This window comes from Agelaius phoeniceus, chromosome 3, assembly GCF_051311805.1.
Source record: "Agelaius phoeniceus isolate bAgePho1 chromosome 3, bAgePho1.hap1, whole genome shotgun sequence".
Classification (NCBI taxonomy): Eukaryota; Metazoa; Chordata; class Aves; order Passeriformes; family Icteridae; genus Agelaius; species Agelaius phoeniceus.
Window position 1 is genome coordinate 72,863,601 of NC_135267.1, and position 26,205 is coordinate 72,889,805.

Sequence of the window (26,205 nt, forward strand, 5' to 3'; positions counted from 1 at the left end):
TGCATATCCTGAAACTTTGCTGAGCTCCAAAACATGCAGGTAGTGCACACTAGGTAAAAAGAATCTGGATTTTTGTTATGGGCTGTTTCCTTCTATATATGCACTACCTTGCTAAGATCACACTACACTGGGTTTACCAGCAACCATCAGCTGTTCATATTTTCTACAAGAAAGTAACTGCATCGAAAAGGAAGGTTTTATTCAAGACATTTTATGTGTTTGGCAAATTACTGATATTCTCAGGTTCCCTGTTGATACAGATCCAGGTTTTTTGTTCATCCTAGCACACTCCCTCTGAGTTCTAGTTCAAACTGGTGAATAATACATTATTAACACAGTAAGTCTGACACTATATCAGCATGGCATGTTGATATCAGATACAGGTGAGCAATAACATTAATGAAAACTGAAGCTGCATTTATAATACAGTTGCTGAAATTAAAAACTTGTATTAAGGTAAGCAGTCAAGAGACAGACACTTTGAGTGGCTATTAAAATCATTAACAACATACATCACCTTAATGGATTATAAAAATGCTATACATAACATAAAAATGTTCTACAGGACTATAAATTTAGTCAGCATAGATACACATTACAGCATGCCCCCAATTCCATTTCACTATTCCAATGAACCTAAATCCCGGCTTTCATGAAACAAGCCTAAGGGACGATCCAAGTGCCATGCTTATAATGCAGAGCTAACTCTCATGTGCAATTCCCATCAATGTATAAAATACCTCTGCAGGTTGAGCTGTAGGAAAGGAGAGTAACCACCATTCATTTTACCTAGACTACCAATACATCAGAAATCTGACATAAGCAATTCCATCCTGAATATGGGAATCAAGACACAGAAGGGCCTGCCTTTCATTAGTGATTACTTGAAGCATTTGACTGTCATTCTGAAACTAAGCACAGTCTTTATGAACCAAATAAAGCCTCCTAGCTCCAATCTCACAAGCAACAAAGAAAAATGGTACTTCCACCTCTGTCAGTAAAAATTCTCACAACAGAAGACTAATTCTATGCACACAGTGGCTACACTGAAACACATCTACAGCAGTGTCAATGCACCCGCTTTTATTCCCACTGTACTGACATTTGAGGAAATGTGTTCTCTATTAAAAAGCATTTTATGCAGCTCAATCACTCATTACTCTGCAGGCATTTTAAGATTTGGCTTCATTACACATTGCAGCACCACCAGCAGTGATCAAGGACAAGAATTCAGTGTCAAAGCAGCACTCTGATATTTTGAACTTATGTCAGACAATACCCAGACTTATCTCATCACTATCTTAAGAACATTAGTCCTCTTGAAATGTCCATTTGCAAGTGAGAAGGTGAACTCACCCATCCCAGGAAACTGGTGCTAGCACAAGGAGCGCTAGAGGCCCAGTGTAACCTCTCTATTTCTCTACCACTTCATTCTCAAGAAACCAATATCCAATACCACTCTGAATCAAGCCACAGATGGACTAGCACATGGAAACCCAGTTTCCCAGACCACTGCATTTACTACCTGCTTTGCATCCTTTGCTTGAGGAAGTTTTAGCCGGAAGTCTTAGCAAAATGTCTCCTCTAACTCTGTGTGCTCTTGCTCTGTGATGCTCTAACAAATTCAAAGACTTAGCAAAATGTCTTACAGAAGTCTTCTCACTAATTCTACTCACTGAACCGTCTGCCTGTTTGCAACACTTCCCCACCCCATTATATAAGCTGGTCTTTCGAATGAACTCTTAGCCTGTAAATGCAACTCAAACTAAATTTTGTGTTTGTGAAGCTTCCTCCTCCTCCTTCATGTGCAACAGCTCCAGCTCTTCCATACTGCCCTACTGCTTGAAAAAATTACCATCAGTAAAGGTGTCAATATAATATCCTAATTTAAATGGTTATTTTCCCCCTTGTTAAATCCTCAAGTGTTTTGAATACTGCACCAGGGTATAATAGAATGTGAATAAGTAATGAAAGATAAAGATGTGGATTTAAATAAAATATCCCCTATTACCATCCTTAATTCTTATCTATTGTTAAGACGACAGCCATCTGGAACATTACAGCAAGGTGCGCATTCAAGAAGCGCCCAGACAGAACAAAGTGCAATTCAAACCCCTCAATAACAGCCCTACATCAAGTTTTAGGAGGACACCTGGCAACCAAGAAATGCCGCAAGCGCGCCGCTTTATCTTTTTCCGAGCGTGCCTTTTGCCGCAGGACGCGAGGCCGGAGATGAGAAGGCAGCTGGGGCGGGCTGCAGCTGCGGGGCTGTCCGGGAAGAGGGGCTCGCTCCGTCCCGCTGTCGGTCTGTCGGTCTGTCCCAGCGGCGGGCGCGCCTCTCCCGCGGCAATGCCGCCCCCTCGCGCCGCCGGCCCGGCAGAGGCGCCCCCGCTCCCAAAGGCCGCCGCCGCCGCTTTAATTGCTGATTAATTACAGCCTCTCACCAAGGTCAAAAGGAACGTTCCGAGGCAGTATAAATGCTACCATGTGGAAAATACATCCTATTAAAAAAGCTTTTTTTTTTTTTTAAAGTAAAATCTGATATTTGCTGCCCTAATGTGTGCAGAGCTTGCCTCTCACAGTGCAAACCCTGCAGTAAGGTACCCCTCCTGTGTATGAAAATAGTGACACAACCCACACACCAAACAAAACTTAGCAAACATGGGGGTTTTCTCCAAATTAAATCATTCTAGAATATACTTTCTCTTGAAATTAATTCTTTCCCAAACAAGACTGGTCAATAATACAATACCTGTAATTATTACAATACCTGTAATTATATTGAAGTGATATTTGCAAAAACATCAAACTTTTAAATTGATCCAATTCAGAAATAAAGGAAACAGCAATGCAGAGTGGCTGCTGAGTGCAAGCAATAAATCATACAAATTGCATAATTATAACTTCCATGACTCCAGAGACAGTTTGCACTAGGAAAGGCAATGCATGACAAAACAGGATGAGTTTTATAACCCCTGAAAGGAGAATGCTCCAGTCTGCTAGTCAGGACACAGAGACAATAGCACATTGTCTCCTCAAGAGCATGTTTGACCACTGGGGACCCATCACCCTCCTTCAGTGGGTCAGAGGTGGCTTCAAGTCCTACTCACAGAAGAAAGTCCATCCTGATATTGCACACTGTCATAGTGGTGGGCCACTGATCTGCTATTTGTTTTTTAAGGGGAGAGGCAGGGGAAGAAGAAATTCAATTAACCTGATTCCAGAGGTTTGCAAGGGGCGGAGACAAGATTCACTTTTGGTTACAGGAAATATTTCATACAATACCAAATCAAAGCTTCTTTCAACCTTCAACACCTTTTCTTCAAATACGTCCTTGGGTTTTGTGCCTCCTTCCTGCCACCACTTAAATTCTTCCACTGAAATTTTTGGGGTTTTTACCACCCTCTCTCCCAACTCTCCAGTTCATCAGATGAAAGAAAAATAAATTATTTGCAGTATCCAAATCATAGCTGCTCCCTCAGGACAAGGGAGGAACAGTCCCTTTCTTTTTTTCTTCATTGCAGCTGATTTACTACCAGTCACAAGTGGGCTGAGCCAGTGCCATACCCTGCCAGGCAGGGTGTTCTCCAATAATGACAGCAGAAAGTGGCAAAGAATGACCTGGCATAAGGTTTCTCATAGTCCTTAGTTAGGCTGTTTGAGCTGATGGTACAAGACTCCAGTGAATGTTTCAACAGTTTAACTTAATCTTACTTTCTCACTGTAGCAAATTGCTCCCATTTTCCAACCAATTTACAGCCTACATTCCTACTCTGCTGTTAGAACTGTTTACAGTAAATCAGATTTGCCTGTGATTGTTGAAGCAATAACTCTCAACAAAGAGGGCAGCAGGAACATATTTCAGTCTAATAAAATAAATGATGGCAGATTAAGTTCTCTTTTAAAGAATGTCTTATCAAAACCTACAGAGAGACTGTCATTTCACAGAGGCAAAGGGATGGTTGCCAAAGCTGGGAAGAGTTAAAGATCCGTCACTCACACATAGTGTGCCAAAATAACAAAAATAATGTGTGAAGAAAGCAATCACCTACAGCAGGAATGGGGAACAAAAGCTAAATGAGTTTTTCCTGTGCTAGTGACCTTTGATTGCAAGACAGTCAGGTAACTTTTCCTACCTAACCCCTTATTACAGAGTTACTCTTGGGCAGCAATTCTTCTATTACTATGCCTCTTACCTATTTTATAACTTTGAAGGTGCACAGTACTCAGTCTCAAACTATTCACTGAAGTATATCCTTTGTACTGAAGGAGAATTCTTCATCAAACAATCATTTCAGGTAGGCTATTTCCAGAAATCCATCTTTTTTGCCTTTTTAAACTTTATAGCTTATGTAATTTCTAGACACATCTTAGGTATAAAGTTTATCACCAGTCCTACTGTTCAGCAGCAAAACACCAGGGAAGAAACAAAGACAGACAGAGATAATAATTCCAGTGCCAAGTCACCTTGGGCTCTCTGCTGCTTAATACAGGAAAAATACTCCTCTGTGGGATCATCATACTCTGCCTTGAGAGCTTAGTACTTCATCACAGCTCAACATGGACCTTTTTCCTAACAGAGAACTGAAAGAACAGATGGGAACCTGGAAAACACTGCTGAAGGAAACACACATTTGCAATGTGTGATGGCACAACAAAGCCAGCATTACCCCACCACAAACCCTTTAAGCACCACCTTGAACGGGCATAATAGGCAGGGTAAGAGAATTATCGGGATTGTGATAAGGAAACTGTCCCACAGTGCAGGTCCACCAGAAAGCGCACAGAGCGTGTTTTCCAGCCTTGTTACTATTCATGAGAGCAGAGCACCTCATAGCAAGGTGGAGCAGGATTTTGATTGCAGGCACTTCTCACTGCATCTGCATGTTCTGGGACAGGAAAAGGACCTGGCACTGTAGAGCACCACACAGAGATGGGTCTCCTGCTTGAGAATTTCAGATACATTGCCTCTGGGACTGTGAAGTGAAACACCCTCTGTTTACAGTGCCCAAATACAAAAGAAAGCCTAAACAAATTTCTTGGGACAGCAAGCAGGTATATATACAGAAGAAAGAAGCATAAATGGCTGTCCATTTGGGTTATTCTCTTGCACTAAATATGTAGGCTGGAAAAAACCTACTTGTCAGCAAGTATTGGCAATTTTTAGAGCAACCATATGTAACTACCAAGTCACAAATCATGCAAGCGGAAAGGAAAATCCGTAACTCAGGTTTGCTATGCGTGGGTTGAAACAGGGAAGAGGGTCCATATTTTTTAAAAAGAAGTAACATTAAGCATCAAATTTGGAAAGCTCAGTTAATCTGGGAAAAAACAAAGGTAATAAAAGTAAGTTAGAGAATAGAAAATTGAATTAACAGTGAATTGGGCCCATGCAAGTTACTTCAGGAACCTTTTGCATTAGAGAAACTATCAGAAATAAGAGAACAGCACAATAAACTAAATGGAATTACTTTACACATACACAGATACAAATAAAAATACAAAAAAAGTTCAAAAGGTTTGCACAGAGATGAGGAAAGATATAAGAGAAAAAAAGGAAAATATGTCAATGAGATTTAAGAAAGTTGAAGGCTGACAATGAAAGTGAACATATAATGAGTGAAAAGAGGGAAAAGAAAATGAAATGTTGTCAACAAATTATTGCTCAGAATTTAGAGGTTAAAACGTTTTGGTTTTTTTTACTGCAGAGATGCCTGGAATTTATCAGAGATGAAGAAGTATTAAAATACAAGCTCTGCAGAATGCCTAATGGTAAAAAGAGGGCATAAAATAAACATAGAGATAAACATGGAGAATGACAAAGATGATGGACTCTGGGCATTCAGAACTTTTAAAACAATTCCCAAAACCCCAGAGAATTTTAGAAGATAGAGGTTTTCTTACTTCTTTGTATTTCTTTGAAAGGTGTAAGAGGATGCCTGGAACACTACAGGGGGATGCTACAGAAGCAGAACTAAACTAATAAATGTATACTCTGATGGTTCTGAGCTGCAGTTCAGCATTTTAGCCCTGTGACACAGTATTCAAACATAGGAAAAGATCCTGCTGCCCTGGTCCATTATCCTGCAAAATTGTGAATATGTCTTCCACTTAGACCAGTGAATATTGGTTTTCAAGGTCAGGCAGACAGCTTGTAAAATGCTATGTGCTTTTAGAGTTCTGTGTTTTCCTGTGGTCTCCATTTCCCCAATCAATCCATTCTTATGCCACATAAGTAACCTCAGCAGGGGTCACCATGAGAGGCAAAATGCAAGCAGCATAAGAATGAGGAAACTCCTACATCCTGGGCCTTTGAGTCAGAGAAGGCTTCTGTATGGCATCTTCTTTTAAGAATAAATGAATCAGGTAGAGAGTGTGGTCTTGGTGAACTGTACACTGTCCTGGAAAAGGTGTGAAATTGTGCTCCATTTGATTAGCTCAGACAAGCAGGATTTCCATGACTTACTGAATTGTATGAAAACAATTTCACATAGCGTAAGATGGAGACAGAAATAAACCATGCAGAGATTGAAAAGCATTGTGAGCTAGTAAATTAAAAATTATAGAAAAAAAAGTGGGAAGGAAGAGAACCAGGCACTACTGCACAACCCAATTAATTTTAACACTAACAGAAAATGTTGCCATTTTGCATTGGTGAATAAAAAATTGCTGAACAAACAATTTTGCATTTTTAGGTGAATAAAAAATTTGCCATTTTTTATTCATCTAAAAAAAATACCAAAACAGGACTAGCTTCTCTAGTTATCATTCTATTTATAAAACAACAGCTCCAGAACACAAGTCTAAAAGGGGTTATTGCTTTTGATGATCCTGTTCATCTGCAAAACACAAAAAGATCTTTCTGAACTGATTCCAGCTGCAGCTACATACCAAAAACCCCAGTTATTGGTCATTTCCAATAAAATCTTTGCTGAACTCTGGCTAAAGACAATTGTCCTGTCAGTTTAAAAGCTTTTTTTTTTTTTTTTTTTAATCTAAGGTTGTCAGTTTCAATTATCAGCCATTAGAAATGATCACTTCTGCTTTTGTCTATCACTACAAATATCTTTCCACTATCAAGTTCTGGTCTCTGAGCAGGTAATTGAAGGTTATAACCAAAGGATCCCAGACTTCTCTTCTTTAAACTGAACAAAGATGGCTCATATCTACAACTGGTTTTAACCAGCCTCATTGGCAGAAACTGTTAGGACACATGGGCTTTATTCATCATTTTCCTCTGGTCTATAATCCATACCACAGACAGGTTGCAGGCAAAATCTTTTTGAGTATTGGCCAATTTGCTCTTGAAGCATCCTTGGACTACAATACTGACACACCATCCATGCTTTTTTGGGCTGGCAAAAGACTAAGCCAAGTACTTGCCAAAAGCTGTCAAAAACTCAGTTCAGCAAAGCTGAAGGAATTGTACAAAGCTGAAAGTATTGTTGTGTTCCTGTCTAGAATTTTGTTATTTTCAGGTTTTCCCCAGATTGTCATTACTTACTACATGAGAAAGGATATGGAGAAAAAAGAGCTAATCTAATAAATATCCATATCTATGTTTTTGCATTGCAATCTAAGGTACTGAAAAGGACAACAACACCATTTTTGATGCCAGTGTGTACAGCTTATTTAGAAGGCATGTCTCCCACTGGAATTATATCCTTCCACCTAAGGATGTGGCTGACCACTTCATGAGCTAATAAACAATGAAATGTTACACCAGTTCTCACAGACGTACTGAATAGAAGTGGATAAACTTCACACTTCTAACATTTTTCTGCTGGCACAAGAAAATTTTTGTTTTGATCACTAGACCAAGGAACATTTAAACAGATTAAGAACTAGATCAAGAACATACATATACCTAGAAAATTGCACACTGGAAACCTGAAAATACAAGAGCAATACATTTCATTTGGGTCATTTTTTGCTGCAGTAACAAGAACAAATGCTACAGGTGATTCTGTTGGAAATTCCACATTGCACGTGCTCCGACTAGCAAAAAATAATTTTCTCCTAACTACAGAGAAACAATATCCTACAAGAATAATTTTACTGTAAAAGTCAAAGGGCTGTTAAGTTCACTGAACTAAAATCAACAGCAATTAGCTTTCAGCTTAAACATGAAAAATAAAACACCTGGATTCTTCTTTAGTAGACAAGGACTACTAACCTCAAAATTTATCATTTTGTCATAAAGCTGAAGGATTTCCTAGTTGAAAGAATTTATGACCAAGTCCTGCGCTTTCTTATGTGGACTGCACTTTGATGAAAGTAAGATGATCTGCATCCAAGCAGCTCAGCTCAGAAACAGATTCTGCAGCTTCAGTGTGGAGAATGCCAGAGGTGAAACCCTGAACTCTGCTGAAACTGGAGGCAAAACCCTTACTGGTATCAATGGATCAGAATCCCTGCCCCCATGTATTTTCAAAATTCTCTCTCCAACAAAACATTCAAAATGAAGATTATGAAAAATCTAAAACAGCTGCTGTTTTCTGCAGGATTCAACATTTTCCAAAGATTCTTAAGGTCAATCCTACAAGGAGATGTGGCTGGTGCCTACTTGCTCTTCTCTGGCACAGAGCACAGATTATTTTTCTCTGTACAATGTTTTAGAACACAGGAAGTAGGAAAAAATTAGTAGATAAAACGTTTCTATGACTTCTGATCCAGATACAGAATTGTTTATCTGCACAAAAATACACATAGTTTCAGCCTGTCATTTCCATCTCACATTGTTAATTATATTTCAATGCACCTCACTAGATAAGAGGTATAATCCAGCCAAAAGCATATAAAGGTTGTAGTCCAAATTATGCAAGGTGTCTTGCAGCTGATAATTCCAACAGGTAATGAACTGTTTAATCTTATGCAGCTTGGCAAACATGCCTGTTTATCTTTACCCAAGCCTTCAACATGCACATCAAACCAAAGATATCATCCACAAATTTGATGAGCGAATCTCCTTTTCAGTTAGCACCAAAGTTTTAACTATATTCTACTACAATATTTTTGCGTAAAGAAAGAAATCAGGTTCAAACGCAACAACAAAAAAATTAGTGTTTGAAATATCCAGTTCTGTGAATTTCTTACATGTCTTACATGATCTCAGCCTATCAGTAGAAATCTGGCACGCCATCAGAAATACTGATCACCAGCACCTGCTGCACATGGGCCACAGATTCTTTGCAATTATAGATGACAAAATCCCTGGGCCTTATACTGTCACCTGCTGCTATCGTGTCCCGTGCCCAAATACAGAATGTGTGGAGCTCACAACAGGATTGTAACAGGAGCAGTGGTTACATCCCACCTTGTACAAGGAAACTGTGGCCCAAGTCAACTGAAACATCAGCAAACTGCCTCTGTTCCTGCTCAAGCAAGAGCAGAAATCAAATGGAAGGACACAGAGTTCCAGCTCCTAACTGCAGGCATTAGCAATCCCTCAGTTCTCTGCCTTTCGCTCCTGTTTATGTCTCCAAGGACAGAGAAAGAAAATTCTTGGGTGAAAACTTTCAGTTCCTGAACCAGAGATGGAAAGTACTTAACTCTGCTCTAAATAATAAGATTTCCATTGCCTCAGAGTAATCAGTTAGGATTTAATGGAAGTACAGAAAAAGACTAAAAGCTTAGAGAAGATGTAAATACATTTTATTTGGGGAATCAAAGTCAGAAAAAAAAAATCTCTTTCTTTCATTTAAATTCTCTGTATTTCTACTTGTCTATATTGGTAAAAGGTGTAAATTGGAAGAGGTTTTCTATTGTCGAGCCTTCTTTACCATAATACATGAAGAATTAAATTAATTTTAGAGACAAACACAGCTCTTCTAGAAAGGATCAGAATTTTCAGTAGGTTTTTTCTGGATTTATCATCAGGTATTATACCGCCCCCACCCTTTGCTAAATATTATCCATTACTCCAGATTTAGTTATACTTCTGCATATCTGTGGGTATTAAGCCTGCAAGCATGCATGGACTGCAATCACCCTGTGGTGACTGAAGGAACAAACTACACAGCAGACAGTAATTTCATTCACTTTAAAATTGTTAATTAATTAAGTGAATACTCAGTCAAGGCTGGTAACATCCATATTTTACAAAATCTTCTATAGAAACTTTCATTTAGGTTGTATCTTTACTACTGTATACCTCAAAGAAAACCTTAAACGAAAAAAAGCAAGAAAGAATGAGGAAGAAATGACATCTGACAATCTGAAGGAACAAAAACTGGAGGGAAAAACCCTGTATTTCATGAGAGACACCTTGTATTCCAAATGGAATTGTATTTATTGGGGTTCATTTTGCTTAGATGTACATAATTTTAGATGCTATATCTGAATATTGCCAGTCAAAATCAAAGTAAAGATGAAAGGCAATGTCTGAGAAAAGTAAGTATCTGACTTCAGTCAGTAAGGTAGATTTACCAACAATGCAAAGAGGTGTAATTCTTTATAAATTGCATGCATTTATGCAAGCATAGAATTAGATTTGTACACTGTAACTCGAGAACACTGTAAAAACTCTTAAATGAAAATTTTTGTGTGGAAATGTACTAAAGTGATAAAATTTTGAACCAAAATACACACATCTGAAAAACGTCTGCAATTAAAAGGTTAAACAGTATCTTCACTCTGCTTCTGCTGCAGTATACTCTTCATCTAGCACATCAATTTTATGTCAGTGATCCCAGATGACCCAAACCAACATTTTCTTGCTTACAGCTAGAAAATTAAATAAAATCAAAAACATTAACTGAATATAAAATACTGTACTAATTTTATCTTCAATTTGCAGAAAGTCTGAATATTTGAAAGGCTAACTGCCTGAGATTGCTTTCACTGAGTACTACTTGAAAACAAATTAACACTATTTCTTAAATATTCTATCCATCTCTATACTTATCCTCAAGAGAAACTAAATGAGGCAAAGTATCCTAATGAGCCCTTTGCACATTTCTGGGACCTGAAAATATCATGACATGTTGATATAACTTGAACAACATTAAAGAAAAAAAAACCAAAATAACAACAACAACACACACACACAAAACCCTAATTTAAAGAAAAAGCAAAGCAAAAAACAAAAACAAAAACCATGCTGTATGACACAGAGAACAAAACCCAAAATGAATATAACTTAAACCTGTGAATGGCAGATCAACTGTTCATTGACTTTTCCAATAAAACTCGAAGTTTTTAAGTTTTTGTACTTCCAAAATATATATAGCCAGTACTTGTATGTAATGGCAAAATTAACAGAAACACAAAATCAATTCCCCAAGTGCCTCCTTGTGAGACAAGGAAAGCAGTATTTACCTTTCTTTGCAAAATAATTTGATCCTATCTGCTAAGTGTCACTCCATGTCACCACTTGTCTTGGTCCTCTTCTGAGCACCCCACCACCAGGCCCACAAACCTTTCTTCCTGCCTCTGAGCAACTCATCAGACACAACATCTTTTTCACAAAACTGGAATTCTCTTAATATTACATTAAGAACAGCAGCTATATATTATCAGGAAGAGAGTTACAAATTTCCTAGCATGATATATCCAAACTCCAGAAGTGGCAAACTAAAGAGCGCTTGTTGGTTGTCACCAGGGCTAGTGTCATGCTAAAGGAGTTCAAATTACATTTGGGAACCTGCTCTATCTGGCCAATGATATCTATTTTTTCTCTCTTCTTTAATCATAGCTTTCTGGCATCTTAGCATCTCATTCTTTTTCAAACCAGCTATAGCCATTACCAAAAAAAAAAAAAAAAAGTGAATTTTCAATCTGAGCCCAGCACCTCAGAAGATGCAGCTACAAAACCAGAATACCAGAATCGAATGAAGAATGATTAAAATTGGTGGTATGCATTTCCACATTTATTCCAAATTTCACTCATCTGTGTTGCTTCTTCCTACTTATTCTGTTGCATTGCTGTCAGCTGAAGAAGCTGAGCTAAAAAGCAGAGCAGTGCAGAAACCTGGAGCATAGACGGCAAACCAGAAAAATTTGATACGACGCCCACTCCAAAAGTCTAATGCACCGTGCATATAGCTGGCAGCAGCATTTCAGATGTAAAGGAATAAGTTGCCTGGAATACTATCAGAACTTTCTGTTTGCTTGTTTGCCTGCACACCAGCACAATAAAGTGTCCACACTGCATTATAGGCAGGAGGTTGCCCTTCTCCCATTGCAGTAGGAAGCTGTTCAGTGACACTATTCACCACCAGATTGTACTTCCATGACTACAACAGAGCCACTCTGTATTTCTGTGGCCTTAAACTTACAAAACTTTGATGTCTTTATGCTTATCCTAGTTGAAGATGACATCATATTCCCTGAAGAGATCCAGCATAAAACTTCAGCCCAAGCTTTATTCCTTGCACCTGGTAGATAACCACCTCTATGACTGCAGCATCAGTATTGGGTCATTTCAGGAGTTACTGTTCTGTAATTACCACATACTGCTGTCCAAAAAGTATTACACAGGTACATAAAACATTTCAATATTGGTTATTGCCATCATATCTTGGAAGAAAGAGATAGAAGAGAAGCTCACCTTTGAGCATCAACAGAAAAATGCCCTGATCAAAAGATCTCTACAGATATTGGCAGGCTTTGAACCAAGCTGCTTTCTCAGTTCAAGTTGCCTGAATATTTCATATTTTCTGCATTACACACATTTGCATCTAATTATACAGAAAGGCCAGATTAAATTTAGTACCTCCATTGCATTTATACAGACTAAACCTCTATGCTCCAAGTGAAAATCAAAGTATTTTACATACTTAAATGAACAACACCAGACTAGATGACCTTTAAAATCACCATTATAAGAAACACAATTACAAGTGACTTAAGACATATGGCAAACTTAATTATGCTTAAACATACTGGCTTCCAATCTTTTCAATCATGACAAAAATTGATGTCTAAAATTAAAATGCATTTGAGATTTTACTTACAGGACGTGTAACTAGCAGAATTTACTCTTTTTATATTACTAAATTCTATTGATAGTGTTTATCAAAAAAATAAACAACATAACAAAAAACCCTTTCACTACTTGTAGTTAAATACTATTTAACAAAGATGATGATGAGGATGATTTTGTGGAAGCATGACGTGGAATGAAAATCGTAAGTCTGAATTTCATCCTCAAAGCTTGGTAGCAACTTGATTTGCAGTTACTCCCATTACAGAATTATAAGACCAAAAGATGTATATGTGTATACTTTAATTCTAAGATCCCAGGTGCTTTAAAATGAGCCAAGAAAATGAGACCAATGCTCACAATCAGTGAAACACAAATAAGCACAGAGTAAGCATAAGAATGCAAGTCCATGCAAATACAGGAACGCAATTTTTTTCAAATGAAACAGCAGAGAGAATACTAATGAGCAGAGAGGGTAACTACTCATGCTGTATTTGCCCAAGACAACACAAAAGGAGCTCTCCAAAACTGAGCTTTTTGGGGGGTATGCTGTTGCTGTTGTTTTATCCTTTTGGTTTTCTATGTGGATATGATTTTTCCACACTGCCCAACAAAAGGCTGCCAAGTGCTACTATGGAGCACCAACTGAACATCAGCTCAGAGTAAAGGATGCTACCAGCTACACTGCCAGTCCATCCCTGCATCACCAAGGGTTTTACATCTTCTGTGAAAGCTAAACAGAGGCATCACTGGCTAAATCCTGCAGGACCACTGTCTGAGTAGAGATGGCCACAGACATAAGCAATAAGCCATTCAATTGCACCACTCACTTTAGTGACAACAAGCATTTCATAAAGGTGTGACAAGCAGAACTTAATGACCTTGCCCAGATTAGAAGTAGAGATACAAAAAGACTCAGAGAAGCTTCTTCTCCCTCATGGAAGCCCATCTGTTACACACTATGTGGGCTCTCCTTTAATGATTTATTTAAACAGAAGCAATCAAAAGGTTCAGCTCTTCAGTTTAGAATCACATAATTGCTCAGACAGAGGATGAACTATAGAAACAATATGGAAAGCCTGTTTGGTGAAGAAAAACTATCACTGAGGAAGAACATTAAAACCACCACCTGAAAAATCAGTTAAAAAAACATGGAATCATTCTGGTTATGCCATAGGCACGTGAGTTTATGTTATACTTAGCTGGTATTTTTTGCAACACTTAAAAATGGTGTAAAATTGTTAATAATCTTTAGACATCTTCAAATAGTATTCCAAACACCAGTTAGGAAGAAAAATAGAGAAGCTTTTGTATTAAAGCTATCATTAAAAACAAATATTTAAGCAAACAAAAAAAGGTAGGTTTCTCAGTGCAAAGTACGCTGCATGTGTTTCTATTGTAAGACTTTCTGTGTTGCATCTATCAGAATAAAAATGTCTTTGAAATGGAATAAGACTGCTTTGTAGCAAATGGTCATTAACACTTTGATAAATCACATCCTACACAATTGTATATGAAGCACAGAACCTTCTTTTCATAAATATTTCAGTATACAATAGCGAGTATTACATTAAGCAGCACCACTAGTGGTTTCTGCTGTCCACACAATATTAAGTTTCAGACTAATTAATTGCATCCTTCACAACAGTCAAATGTTCAGCTTTTGGAACAATGACTATAAAAATAGCAGAATTTTTATTATTCTTTGAAGTACATTCTGAACATATTTATTCCTAATTAGGATTCTAAAGCGAAAACATTGGAGTTTATTTTCTTTTTAATAAAGCAGATTAAAAAAAATGAACTCCAATAGGTTTTTCTCCTGTTAAAAGGACAAAACACTGCGAGATATTCCGTGCAAGCATGCAGAGCGTGTGTGTTGAACAAAAGAAAGTAAAACTGAGTGTGATAGAAATTTCCCAAGCTTCTCAAGAAACCCCTCTGCTACATCTAGTTTGTTGTTTAATAAACCTATCTGTTCAATTCCAGAAAGCTTTACTGTACAAGCAGACTGGTAAGAGCTTTCAGACTTACACAAGCAATTTCTAAGACAATAAAAGTCAAGGATGGAAACAAGAATTGAACAGAGAGACTGAAATATCAGCCTTCAAACAGTAGTTTGGGTTTTGGTGTTTTTTTAAAAGGGTTACAAAGCTATTTTCACGTGCATGAAAGCCTTTATTTTATATTTCCTCTAGAAATTAATGCAGTATAGAAATTCTACTTAACATGACTTGGCAAGCACAACCTAGCAATTAGCTCGGGAAGCACGGTGTCCCCTAGCTGTGTGTGTACACACATTACTTACAGGAGGTGCTTTCCCAAAAGTGTAATAGGGGCAGAAAAAGGCTGAGAGCAGCCAGGAAAAGAACTCAGCAGACGAGACAGGAAAACTTGCCCATCAGTACTGGTGATGAGGAAATCACAACAAGAGGGTAGGTTTCATTTCCAGCCCTGGGTTACAAATGCCAATCAACCCAAGCCAGGATTTATAAGCACAATCCAACAGTTTGGCAGACAGGCAAGTAATTAGGCTTCACTTGTCTGGAACACAAGTTTGGTTGTTTTGGGCTGTAAAATCACTTCTCTTCTTTGCCATAAGAGATCCTTCTGACTTTATAAGACAGGTCTGCTCAATGACCAAGCACAAGACCTTCAGCAATTTCCCCAGAACCATCATGTCTGTGGTCCAGAAGAATATAAAGCTCACACAGAATCAACAGCACCGCTTGGTTTCACATGTTTATTGCAAGGATTGATTCAATCAGAATTAATGCTAGACTACCTGGGAAACTCTTTCACCACCATTCCAGGTAAAATTACATGACCTCTAAGTCTCTGGATTTCCTATTGTAAAGTGGCAATAAAAGTTGATCACTTTTATCGCAGCATTTTGATGGCCTCAGAAGAAAGTCAATGTCTAAAGGGCAAGTTAGTACTATTCATCCTAAAATGCTAATACTTAGTGTTGCTTGTCAATGCTTCTATTATCCAACATGAAAAGCATATTTTTTAGCATCTCTAAAAATATGAAAGGATTTTTTTGTCAAATTTCCTTCATAGAGAGCACTGACAGCTCTCAGTGCAGTAAGCCAAGCCTGATTTTTGCACTACATCTGCAATATCTTTTATACTTGGGCAGCTGGCACAGAGTGAGAAAATTCATTAACATGCTAATGATGTGTCCTATTTAAAATTCCAGCTCTGATTATTGTGTGATTAAGTCTCTTCCCTTGACGTCTGCTTCCTTATATCTGCATTACTGTGAAAAATCAACAGTTATTAATGAAATAAAAAATAGGTGACCAATTTATATACAAGATAAAGACAAACATACACACATATTTTAGCATTTAATTTTTTTGTCTAATGTTTTCCATACAAAAGAGTATTAAGTTCATTTAAAAAAAAAATCAAAGTTTTCAAGAAGCTCACAGGCACAAAACAACAATTCAAGTGCCAGATGACACAGAAATAGACACGTATAGGACCTAACCCTAATCTAGTGCACAGTTGGGCAGGAACTGAAGAGAACAGAAAAAAAGGCAGAATTGCCTTTCTCTGCAGCAACACAGATTTTATTGGCATACATGAAACACCAGGCCTAGGGCTGTGATGCAAGTCAGGTTAGCTACCCCAACTCAAATCACACCTTTCACAGTGCAGACAAAGCCAACACAATTACCTCCAGTGCTTTCAAACAACAGCAAAAACAAATGGCAAAAAATTGTATTCCAATTCTTTATGCTTTATTCTCTAAACATATAAGTGCTGTGCAAAATAACACTGTTCCATAAAGGTGGCCTCTTTTCCTCAAGACACCATCTGCATACTGTTTTCCAGAGAGTAACTGAAAGCTTACATTCAGTTAAATGTGTTGGTATCAAACCCATGCCAGTGTTCTCAAATATTTTCATTTTTTAAAGGAGAAAATAGGGTTGATCACATGTACAGGAGGCAGGGAGGATGAAAAGGGAAGATGTCAGGTTTCGATTTATGTATCTCTAACTAGCATCTGCTTGACAGTATTTTATTTTAACACAAGGATAAATTTCTCCTTATACCTACAGAATCACAGTAAATTAAAGGAAAATCTACAGAGTAAACACCCAGTATTTTGAAATTTATTGTCACCAATTGTGGGACACTAGAGGTCAGATAAAGCAGCTATCTCCTTTCAGCTGTATAAATGCAAAAGGGAAAAAAGAGTCTATGAACTTATACCATTTCTGTTGCTTCAGCAAGCATCTTGCACAGGCTTGATTTAAAACCTCACTAAATTAAACCACAAATGAGAATGTACATGTATATTATAGGAAGTTTAATTGTCCTAAAATAAAAGAGAAACAAAATGGGCTGATTAGAAGGTCAGAATCCTTTTCAACTCTCTTGAAAATCCAGGGAAAGAAGAAGCACTGCCTGATGCGCATTTATGGGTTTTTATCACAATGCACTTAATTTGAGGAATAATTTGTTAAAATTTAATCTAGATTCTAGAAAAGCAAGTTCTTATCTAGAAGTGTGTGTGTATATATATTATTCTTTGCATTTTTAAAACATTGTCTTAGATTTATCCAGCTGCCTACAAATCTTTTTGTTTCTAAGATAGCTCTGCCTATTTGCTTGCCTATGAAGAAGCTTCATATGCTTCTAAAACAGACGCACCTTCCTGTCTCCACCCAGCCTACTGCTCATAAGATCCTGAAAAACGAAAGGCATTTCAAAATCCTAAAGCTTTGAAGTAGCTCTCAGGATTGTATTTAGTTCAGAGATAATTACAGTAACTGTACATTTGTAGTCAATCAAATGTTACTGAGCCTTTTCACTTAAGCAAGCAGCAAGGCCATTTTATCTGCTTCAACTTCAGGAGTGAGTACAGCAGGCAAGAGAGTAAGTCAAGTCTAGGAATGACTTTGCTGTTTGATAATTTGTCAGTACCTTTCCCAGTAATCACAGACAACCTCCCCAATTCCACCATGACACTACAACCCAAGCACACTGCTCATTGTTGTGTGAGAGCAGCACTTCGCAAGTTGTTTAAACTCCCCCTCAAACACAAGTTTACTATGAGAATTCTTGCTTTCAGAATCAAGTCTGATTCTGAAAGTCTCTTGCACCTCATACATTCATACCCACCACCAAATGTGCCATATATGTATACACTAAACATTTGGTTTCATATACCAAACATGTTCCTATTGTCACAGCCAGACACATCTACTGATTCTGCATAAAGACTTCATGTTCCACTGTATGGGAGCACAAGCACAGCCCCATCATCACTGTGACAAAAATGGTCTTAGAAAAGAAAGGCTTTGAGAACTGGGCTAAGACAGATTTTTTAGAGTGGTATATTGCTGGGGTATCCCCTGTTCCTCACGGTCCCCCCAACTCCAGAGGGAGGATGAGAGGATATTGAACATACTGCTTCTCTAGGTCATTGCCAGACTTTCCCCAGGACAATCAGTATGTTTTGTGAAATGCAGAATGATTCATCAAACCCAGCACATCCTCAGGAGTTCAGGTCAGAGCAAAAAGCTGTAACAGTCTGTAAACTACTCACCAAAGGCAGTCTCTCCTTGTTCAAGTTCTTGTTTCAGTCTGGTGTAATCATCTTTAATTCTCTCTAATTTTCGCGTATTTCTGGCACTCAGAACCAACAGTTCATTGAGAAGTCCTTCCAGTCCCTCTTTCTCAGATGTTAATGATCTTATTTCTTCTGCAAGATCCCTTGCAGTGCCAAAATTACTTCCTGCATGTTTCGTGGGGGCAGGGGAAGAAAGAGGAAAAAGACAATGAGACAGACACTTGCAACATCAGTAGCTCACACAGCAATCCTGGAAAATTAGGCAATTATACTTCCCAACAGCAAGTGAAAGGGAAAGAAAAAAAAAGAAAAACTGCTTTGCAAGCATCATATCATTAATATTACAAGAATAATAATTGTAGCTGATTTAACCTTACACACACAGAAATGGTATTTTCTTTAATTATTGATACTATTTACAGTTTTTCAGGAAACCTGTTCCTTAGGGTTCAAATAATATCACACTGTAATTCAATGATTGTTGCAGTGTGACCTATCAGACCATTTTCTTCTTTTGGAGGACCCCTCAACACACAGTACATTTGAAATAGAGGCCATCAACCTGCTGGACCCTGAAGTATTTCCTCCCTGAACAAAGCAGCCTTGTGCTGGTTTTAGTAACAAGCACCAAAGGTTGTTTATGAATGACACATTGCATTTCTTAAATGGCCTGCACCTCAAGCAAAGACCGTGGGGAGATGTTCTTCTCAGAGAATCCATTCAGAAGTCACAACCCTCCACTCTGGCTCTCCCTGAAGAATGAAATGTCAAGACAGGTAGAATGCCTTGGCAGAACCAGCTTACACTATTCTGGAGTTTTTAAAAATGTCTGCTTCCTTTGGACAGGGATACAGAGTAAAAAGTTCAACTCCCAAGTGATTTAGAGTGTAGCCTAGCAATATTTATCCACTTAACTGTTCTGAAAACCACTTTTATAAGTAGCTGGAGAGGAATGTTTCCTTACTTTGCAAAGAAGTCTTTTGTAATAGAAAAGGACAGTGAGATACTCAGCCATTAAATTATTTTAAATAGCAGTATAGTAACAGTGCTACATTTACATAACTGTACCAGAATCATTTTAATGATTGAGATACTTGACTGGGGGGAAAAAAACCAAACCAAAATATACACACAAAAACTAAACCCCACCACCACACTTCAAGCTAAAGAATTCTTGATAAAAATAAATTTCATATAGAATTGCCCAATAAAAGAAAGAAAATCTTTAGCATAGGGCTTAAGCTGTGATATCATCCTAAATTAGCAAAAATTTGGTGATATGATCTAATAAGTAAAGGTATTTAGTAAGTACAGGCACTTAGAAGATTTAGCCTTGAAGCAAATATTAACATAAAACAAATCCAGTCACACAAATGTCTCATCAGCTTCTGAGGTATGTGTAATGACTTCAGGGTCCTGAAATCACTTTATAATACCACCAGCATTATTCAGATGTAAGGGTTTCTTTTTGGTTTTGCTTACACAATATGATACACTGTTGCTTAGACACAACAGATCAATTGAAAAGTTTATTTTCAAATATTAACATACAATCCAAACAATCAAATCCACATCAGAATATCCTGAATTATGGCATTACATCTTTTTGACTGGGAGTCAAAGTGTTGGTCACAAAGCCTTAAAAGAGAACACTTTGCCTGCTGTTCGGTTTCTTCAAGACAAGGAAGAAAGAACAGGATGCAAGTGTTTACACTGGTCAGAAGATGGCAAACCACCACCAGCAGCTGCCAGGAGAGGTTCTATTCCTCCAGACTGCCAGAGAGAACAGGAGCACTTCCACCAAACACCCACAGCCATTCTCCTGGAGCAAAGGCGCTGTTGCAAACTCAAGTGGCTCTATGAGGGCAGGTGTACCAAAGGGAGGCTTGCACTTACCAAAATTTTGGAAAATACTTTATCAAATAAGTCAGGTTTGAAGACTGAACATTGCTAAGCATGGTAGTCTTGCTTTGTATTTGGTTTTTTGGTGGTTTCTTTAGTCCCAAGGCTATGATAGTTTCATCCAACCTCTTCCTCATTTAAAGGTGACATTTTCTTGTTTCCTTTTAACAGACTGAAAGTCCTTCATTTCTAAGTCCCAGCTAAAACCCTATTTTCCACTTCTGTCTTACAATTAAATAACTATAAACATGCTTTACAAATTGTAGGATCATATGGCTTACCAGAGCTTTACTGGGAAACAGCAGCACAAATTTCATTACCCTAATTTGTCATGTTTCCAAATGGGCAAAACAAAGCAGCAAAATAAGCAAGACAAAATCACTTGGAAAACTGGCAAATATTCAGATGATTCTAAGGCATCAAGACTTGAGTCCACCTTTATCCACATGAACTCATCCCAAGCATCAAAGCACAGGAGCCTTAATAAAACATGAAGGTGAGAAAATCTTCATTAGAATCTGGAGCCTGCTGTTACATTTCAGAGGGCAGCAAGGAAAAAGGTATGATATTGCATATGAAAGTTTTATACATACTGAATGGATCTGAATTCCCAGAGGAGAAGTTTATATCAAAACTGAGGCTATAAGGAAATGGCACCAGATACAAACCCAAAAGCCAAAGACACCCTACCTGCTGCAGCTTCCCATGACAGCAAAAATGTCTGCAAGTCTGCAGTGAAAATTTAGAAGAACATATAAAAACACAGGCATTACAAGTACCATTATCAGTGAGCTCTGACCTCAGTCCCAGTAACAAAAGTAACTGCTTCCTACATGCCATAAGAAGGTTGATTTAAAAATTAGTATATAATCCACAGCTGCCAGCATTGAAAAACGCCCTCCTGGGCTGTTTTTTTTTTATTGTTGTTGTTTTGCTGTGGTTTGTTTTTTTGTTATTGAGATGTCACATTGTATGCCATACAAACATTCTGAAGACATATGTCAAGATATTTTATTCTGCTAATGCTCTCAAAATGTTAAAATTCCTCTTTTTGATAATTTGATAATTGGTTTGCCAAAATGAACACAGTAGCTGTTACTTTGTCAACCACTGGGAGCCATATTTTACACAGCCATACCAGTGAGAGGGTTCTGATTGGCTGATATTACTTAAGTCAGTCTAACTCTTCCCAGGAAACTCAAAAATCATGCAGCCAATAGGACTGCTCACTCAAAAAATACATACAGAGAAAACAAAGCTAAGGAATTAATAGTCTAAGATCAAAGCAGAGATTCTGATCTAAACCAGGACATGGGACAGAGATTCTGTGAAGCTGACTGAAGAGCAAGATGCTCCTTTTCCCATCTTTCCTTCTGTCTCACAGTGATCCTTGCTACAGATGTGCAATTTTAGCCACTGCATCCACACCTATATAAACACACTGGGGGAAAACTGGGGCAGGAAACTTGCAGTAGCCAGTGCTCTGAACAGGTCATGCGCTTGCAGTGCACTGTCCTGAGGAACTGAGTATGTACACTTCACTTTGAGGCACTGAACAGTACCATTACCTCAAAAGACAGCAACAAAAACATTTAAATCTTCCTTCTTAATCTTGCCCTCTGGGGCTCTCTCCGTCCATGCATCCTTCATCCTCTACAGAAAGTGACATCAGGTAAGCTCCAGCAGCTTGATGTGAATGCCAAAATCCCCAGCCAAATCAAGTACAACAACCCACACAGGAAAACTAGTAAAATTTTTTTTTAAATCTCCAGGCAGAAAGTAGCTATAGAATCGCTTTTACTTAGTGTAAACATTAGTATATTTGCCTAATTTCCTCTATTCTTAAAATTTTGCTTGTATGGTTACAGCTAAATAGTACTCTGCACATCAAATATATTTTCAAGAGATTTAGCCACAAACTCATGCCCATTATAACACCTCATTGTCAGATTTTACCTTATTGGGCAGATTGTGGCCCACTTAGTAGTCTTGAAGTAAAATATCATGATTTTGATACCATTTGCCAGCAACAAATTGATTAAAAATATGGCTTGAAATCTATGCAATTTTACCAAAAAAACAAGAAATATGTTATTAATTAAACTTTATTAAATATTCCCGCTTCAAAATATATGACAAAGTTAAGGGTCCACAAATTTTTTACTCACAGTTTTTCTCAAATTTATGGCACAAGTTATGTACATTCATAGCTAGCATTATTTATACTTGAAGCAGAGAGAGAAGTCTAAGTCCCACTGAAAATATATATTCATTGTAGTACAAATAAAGGAGTAATTTTTTTCATTAATAATAAAGCATATCTATTTGACACTAGCCTAAATGTAACAAGGAATAGACTGATCATTATTTATCATTATCTATAAATTAATTCTTCATATACTTACAGCACTACCTTTAATAATTCATAAGTGAAAATTTGCATTTTAGCTTAAGGCATTTGCCACCATATTATTTATCAATGGTACTGGAAATTCAAGGCTGAAAATCTTCCTCCCTGTGATTAATGAGGATACAAAGTGATTTCAACACCACAAAAGAAATTGAAGAAAATAAATATCATTCACCTACACACAAAGGAAAGGGAGAAAGCTAAAGACATGACAGAAATGTAAGATTCTGGAAGGACTGCCAGTATGTTTGCACCTCTGAAAAAATAAACTGCAAATGAGGGACAGTCTACCATCTCCTCAAACATTTTACAGAAATCCAGCACATTTGAATTGCAATTATTGTTTTTAAGCAATAACACATGTCAATGCTTTTATGAAGCATAACACAACTACATGATTGATATAATTCTGAAAGGTAAATGTCAGCTAGAAGAAGGTGAGAGACCCCACAGACATACATTTGGAGGAGCAATTCTCAGTCACAGAGTGCCTCTTGTACCTGCACTTAATCAGTCACCATGGAACAACTCAGGAATAATTAAAAAAAAAAAAGGGGGTGGTGGGGAGCCCAAATAAATAAACCCCAAAGTAATAACATTTCAAATCAGTAGTAACAATGGAGAGAGATATCACTGTCCCCTTCCACAAGTGTTTTCTCTCATGCACTCCAGACCACAGCACAACCTTTCTGCAGGGTGATAGCACCTTCACAGCTCTTCCATCCAACATGTCTCCTTTGAGCACAAAACCACAGAAAAGAAGCTGCCAAAGAGATAACTTGAGTTTCTCTCCTGCTCCAGGGATAGCTGCTTAGGTAAGAGGAGTGAAAGAGACTAAGTTGTTTCATGACTGACTTCTCCAACAGAAGAAAAGATTTTCTGCTGTCTGGTCACATATCATGCTGGAACTTCAGCTACAATGAATTACTCTTGAAGTTCACTGAAAGCCAGTAACATCCAGCAGTCTGACTTGAGAATGAGATAAAAAAGACAAAAAGCATAATGTCCTGGTTTCAGCTGGGATAGAGTTAATTTTCTTCTTAGCGGCTGGTACAGTGCTGTGTATTTAGGCAGAGAATAATGTTGATAATACATTGATGGTTTTAGTTGTTGCTGAATGGTTGTTAGCCTAAAATCAAGGACATCTGAGTTTCCCATGCTCCACAAGCAAGCACAGCAGGAGCTGGGAGGGAGCATGGCCAGGACAGCTGATCCAAACTGGACAAAGGGATATTCCATACCACAGAACATCATACTCAGCAAATGAACTGGGGGGAGGTGGCTGGGAGGGACCAACAGCTGCCTGGAAATGGGCTGGGCACTGGTCTATGGGTGGCAAGCATCACTTTATAGGTATTGTGAATCACTTGCCTGTCTTGGGATTTATGCCTCTCTCACTCTCCTTTTCATTACCATTATTATTGCTGTTATTTTTATCATTAGTACTATTATATTTTATTTTGCTTAAGTTATTAAACTGTTCTTATCTCAACCTGCAAGTTTTACTTTTTTTTTCCAATTCTCCTCCCCTACTGTGAGCAGAGAGAATGTCCATATTTGCTTCTGGCTGGGGACAAACCACAACACAGAGCTGTGTGAAGTCTGAGGGACCATGTGAGTGTTGGTTTGGGGGACTCATTAGCATTATTTTTCAAACGAGTTAACAGGCATGCCAAAAAGTACACTGCTTGCACCAATACATGGTGGCAAATTTTATTTCATGGAGTATAAAGTGAGTGTTGTGGGAAGACATGACCATACACAGCACTGAATGCTGGAACCAGACACTGCAATCATGAAGTAGAATTAATCTGAATATGCCTCTGTTCCATCAACCCAGGCTGCTACTGGAATCAAGAATAGGAAAGTGTGGAACCAGCTACATCATCTGACAAGATGCAGCCCTCTATCGGACTCCAATTCATCAAAAAACTGAGCCTTCATGAGAAGGAACAAAGGAGCAGTGCTATTTTTGTCTCTACCTCAACCATTACCTCAATTCTCAGAAACAGAAAAGCTGAAGAGACCAGGAACACCACTACCTTCCAGAGAAAAACAAGTTAAGAGCTGTACGCAGCACATCTGGGGAAGAACTCAACATCATACCAAGAGCTATGTGTCCATCCATACTTCTGAATGAAATGACAGACTACAGCAGGAGCATGAAAACGAGGCATCCACATTAACATAAACCAGATGGATGGCTGAAAATGTCCTTCTGTCTGCACTGGCATCTTCCAGCCTGATGGCTCTGTCCCCTCTCTAACATACTTATTCCCAACAGGAATACTTAGCACCAAATCTGGAAAGCTGGGGGCTCTTTTTGTTACAGTTGGATCTATGCAGAATTTGCCCTAAATGAGCATCAAACAGCAGCCAAAGAGGCAGCAGCCCTAATATTAAGCTTTGTGAAATATGCTATCTTGTATTTATGTCATGTTATTTATAAAACTATGTTTTTACATTGACATAAGGAATTATATTATTATATATAATTATTGTACTGCTGGAAATCATCCCACAACATCATTTCCAAGCAGCTCCCACTTGCCAGTACTTAATGAAATAGAGGTAATGATATTTATAGGACCATGATACATGGTCTCTCACTGGTATAAAACAATTTAAAGATTTTTCAAACTTCAAGTCACCTCACTCTAACTTCTGTGTTTGGATCTAATCTGTGTTTTCAAAACCAGAAAGTTAACAACATGCATCTCAGGGATAATAAACACAGTATTTCATTCATGACTCCTTAGCTTCCCATTAATTCACTTTCTGGCTATCTAGTGCCATGCTAATATGCATTCTCAAGAGGAAAAAAAGTTCTCAAAGAGTCTATGAAAACATTGTAAAATGGACCTCCATAAACCTTTTTTATTCAAATATAGGAAAGAGATGAAACAGGACTAAAAATTCATTTTAGTTTGCATCTTCCTTCCTATTCCCAAATTATTTTCTCACTAAGGAAACAACAGAAACACACCATTTCTTATTATTTCCGCTTGTATAAAACAGATCAAAGTATGAAAATAATTTCAACAGTATTTCTACAGTTATGTTCACACTTGCTTAAACATCATCTTATTTGCATCTTTTTACCAGCTTCAAATTATTTAATCTGAAATTTATTCCCTAGAAAAGTTTCATGCTAAATAGTAACACAATACTGAAAGAAAGAAGAGAGTATCAGTTACTGACACGTTCTTCCTATAACTGACTACAAAATTTTATGAGCATGTTAAGAGCCACTGTAAAAAGCAGCTGTTGGAAAAATCACATGCAGGTTTCTAGGCACTGACATTAAAGTGTCTTTTTAATAATTAAAGAAAAATCTACCAAATGCTAAACTATAATAGTTCGTCAATGAGAATTTACAAA

At 37.8% G+C, this 26,205-nt stretch overlaps 1 protein-coding gene across 4 annotated transcripts in view; it reads right to left on the minus strand.

Annotated features, from left to right (window-relative positions):
• Window positions 1-26,205, minus strand: part of DISC1 (DISC1 scaffold protein) — a 178,981-nt gene that overhangs the window by 67,377 nt on the left and 85,399 nt on the right. For all 4 annotated transcript variants that reach the window (XR_013181410.1, XR_013181411.1, XM_077175602.1 and 1 more), the window contains one exon: window positions 18,489-18,677. Coding sequence is in view for 2 of the 4 variants with exons in the window: in XM_077175602.1 (XP_077031717.1) it covers window positions 18,489-18,677 (189 nt within the window). In the remaining 2 variants the exon portion in view is untranslated. The remainder of the gene's footprint in view (window positions 1-18,488; window positions 18,678-26,205) is intronic.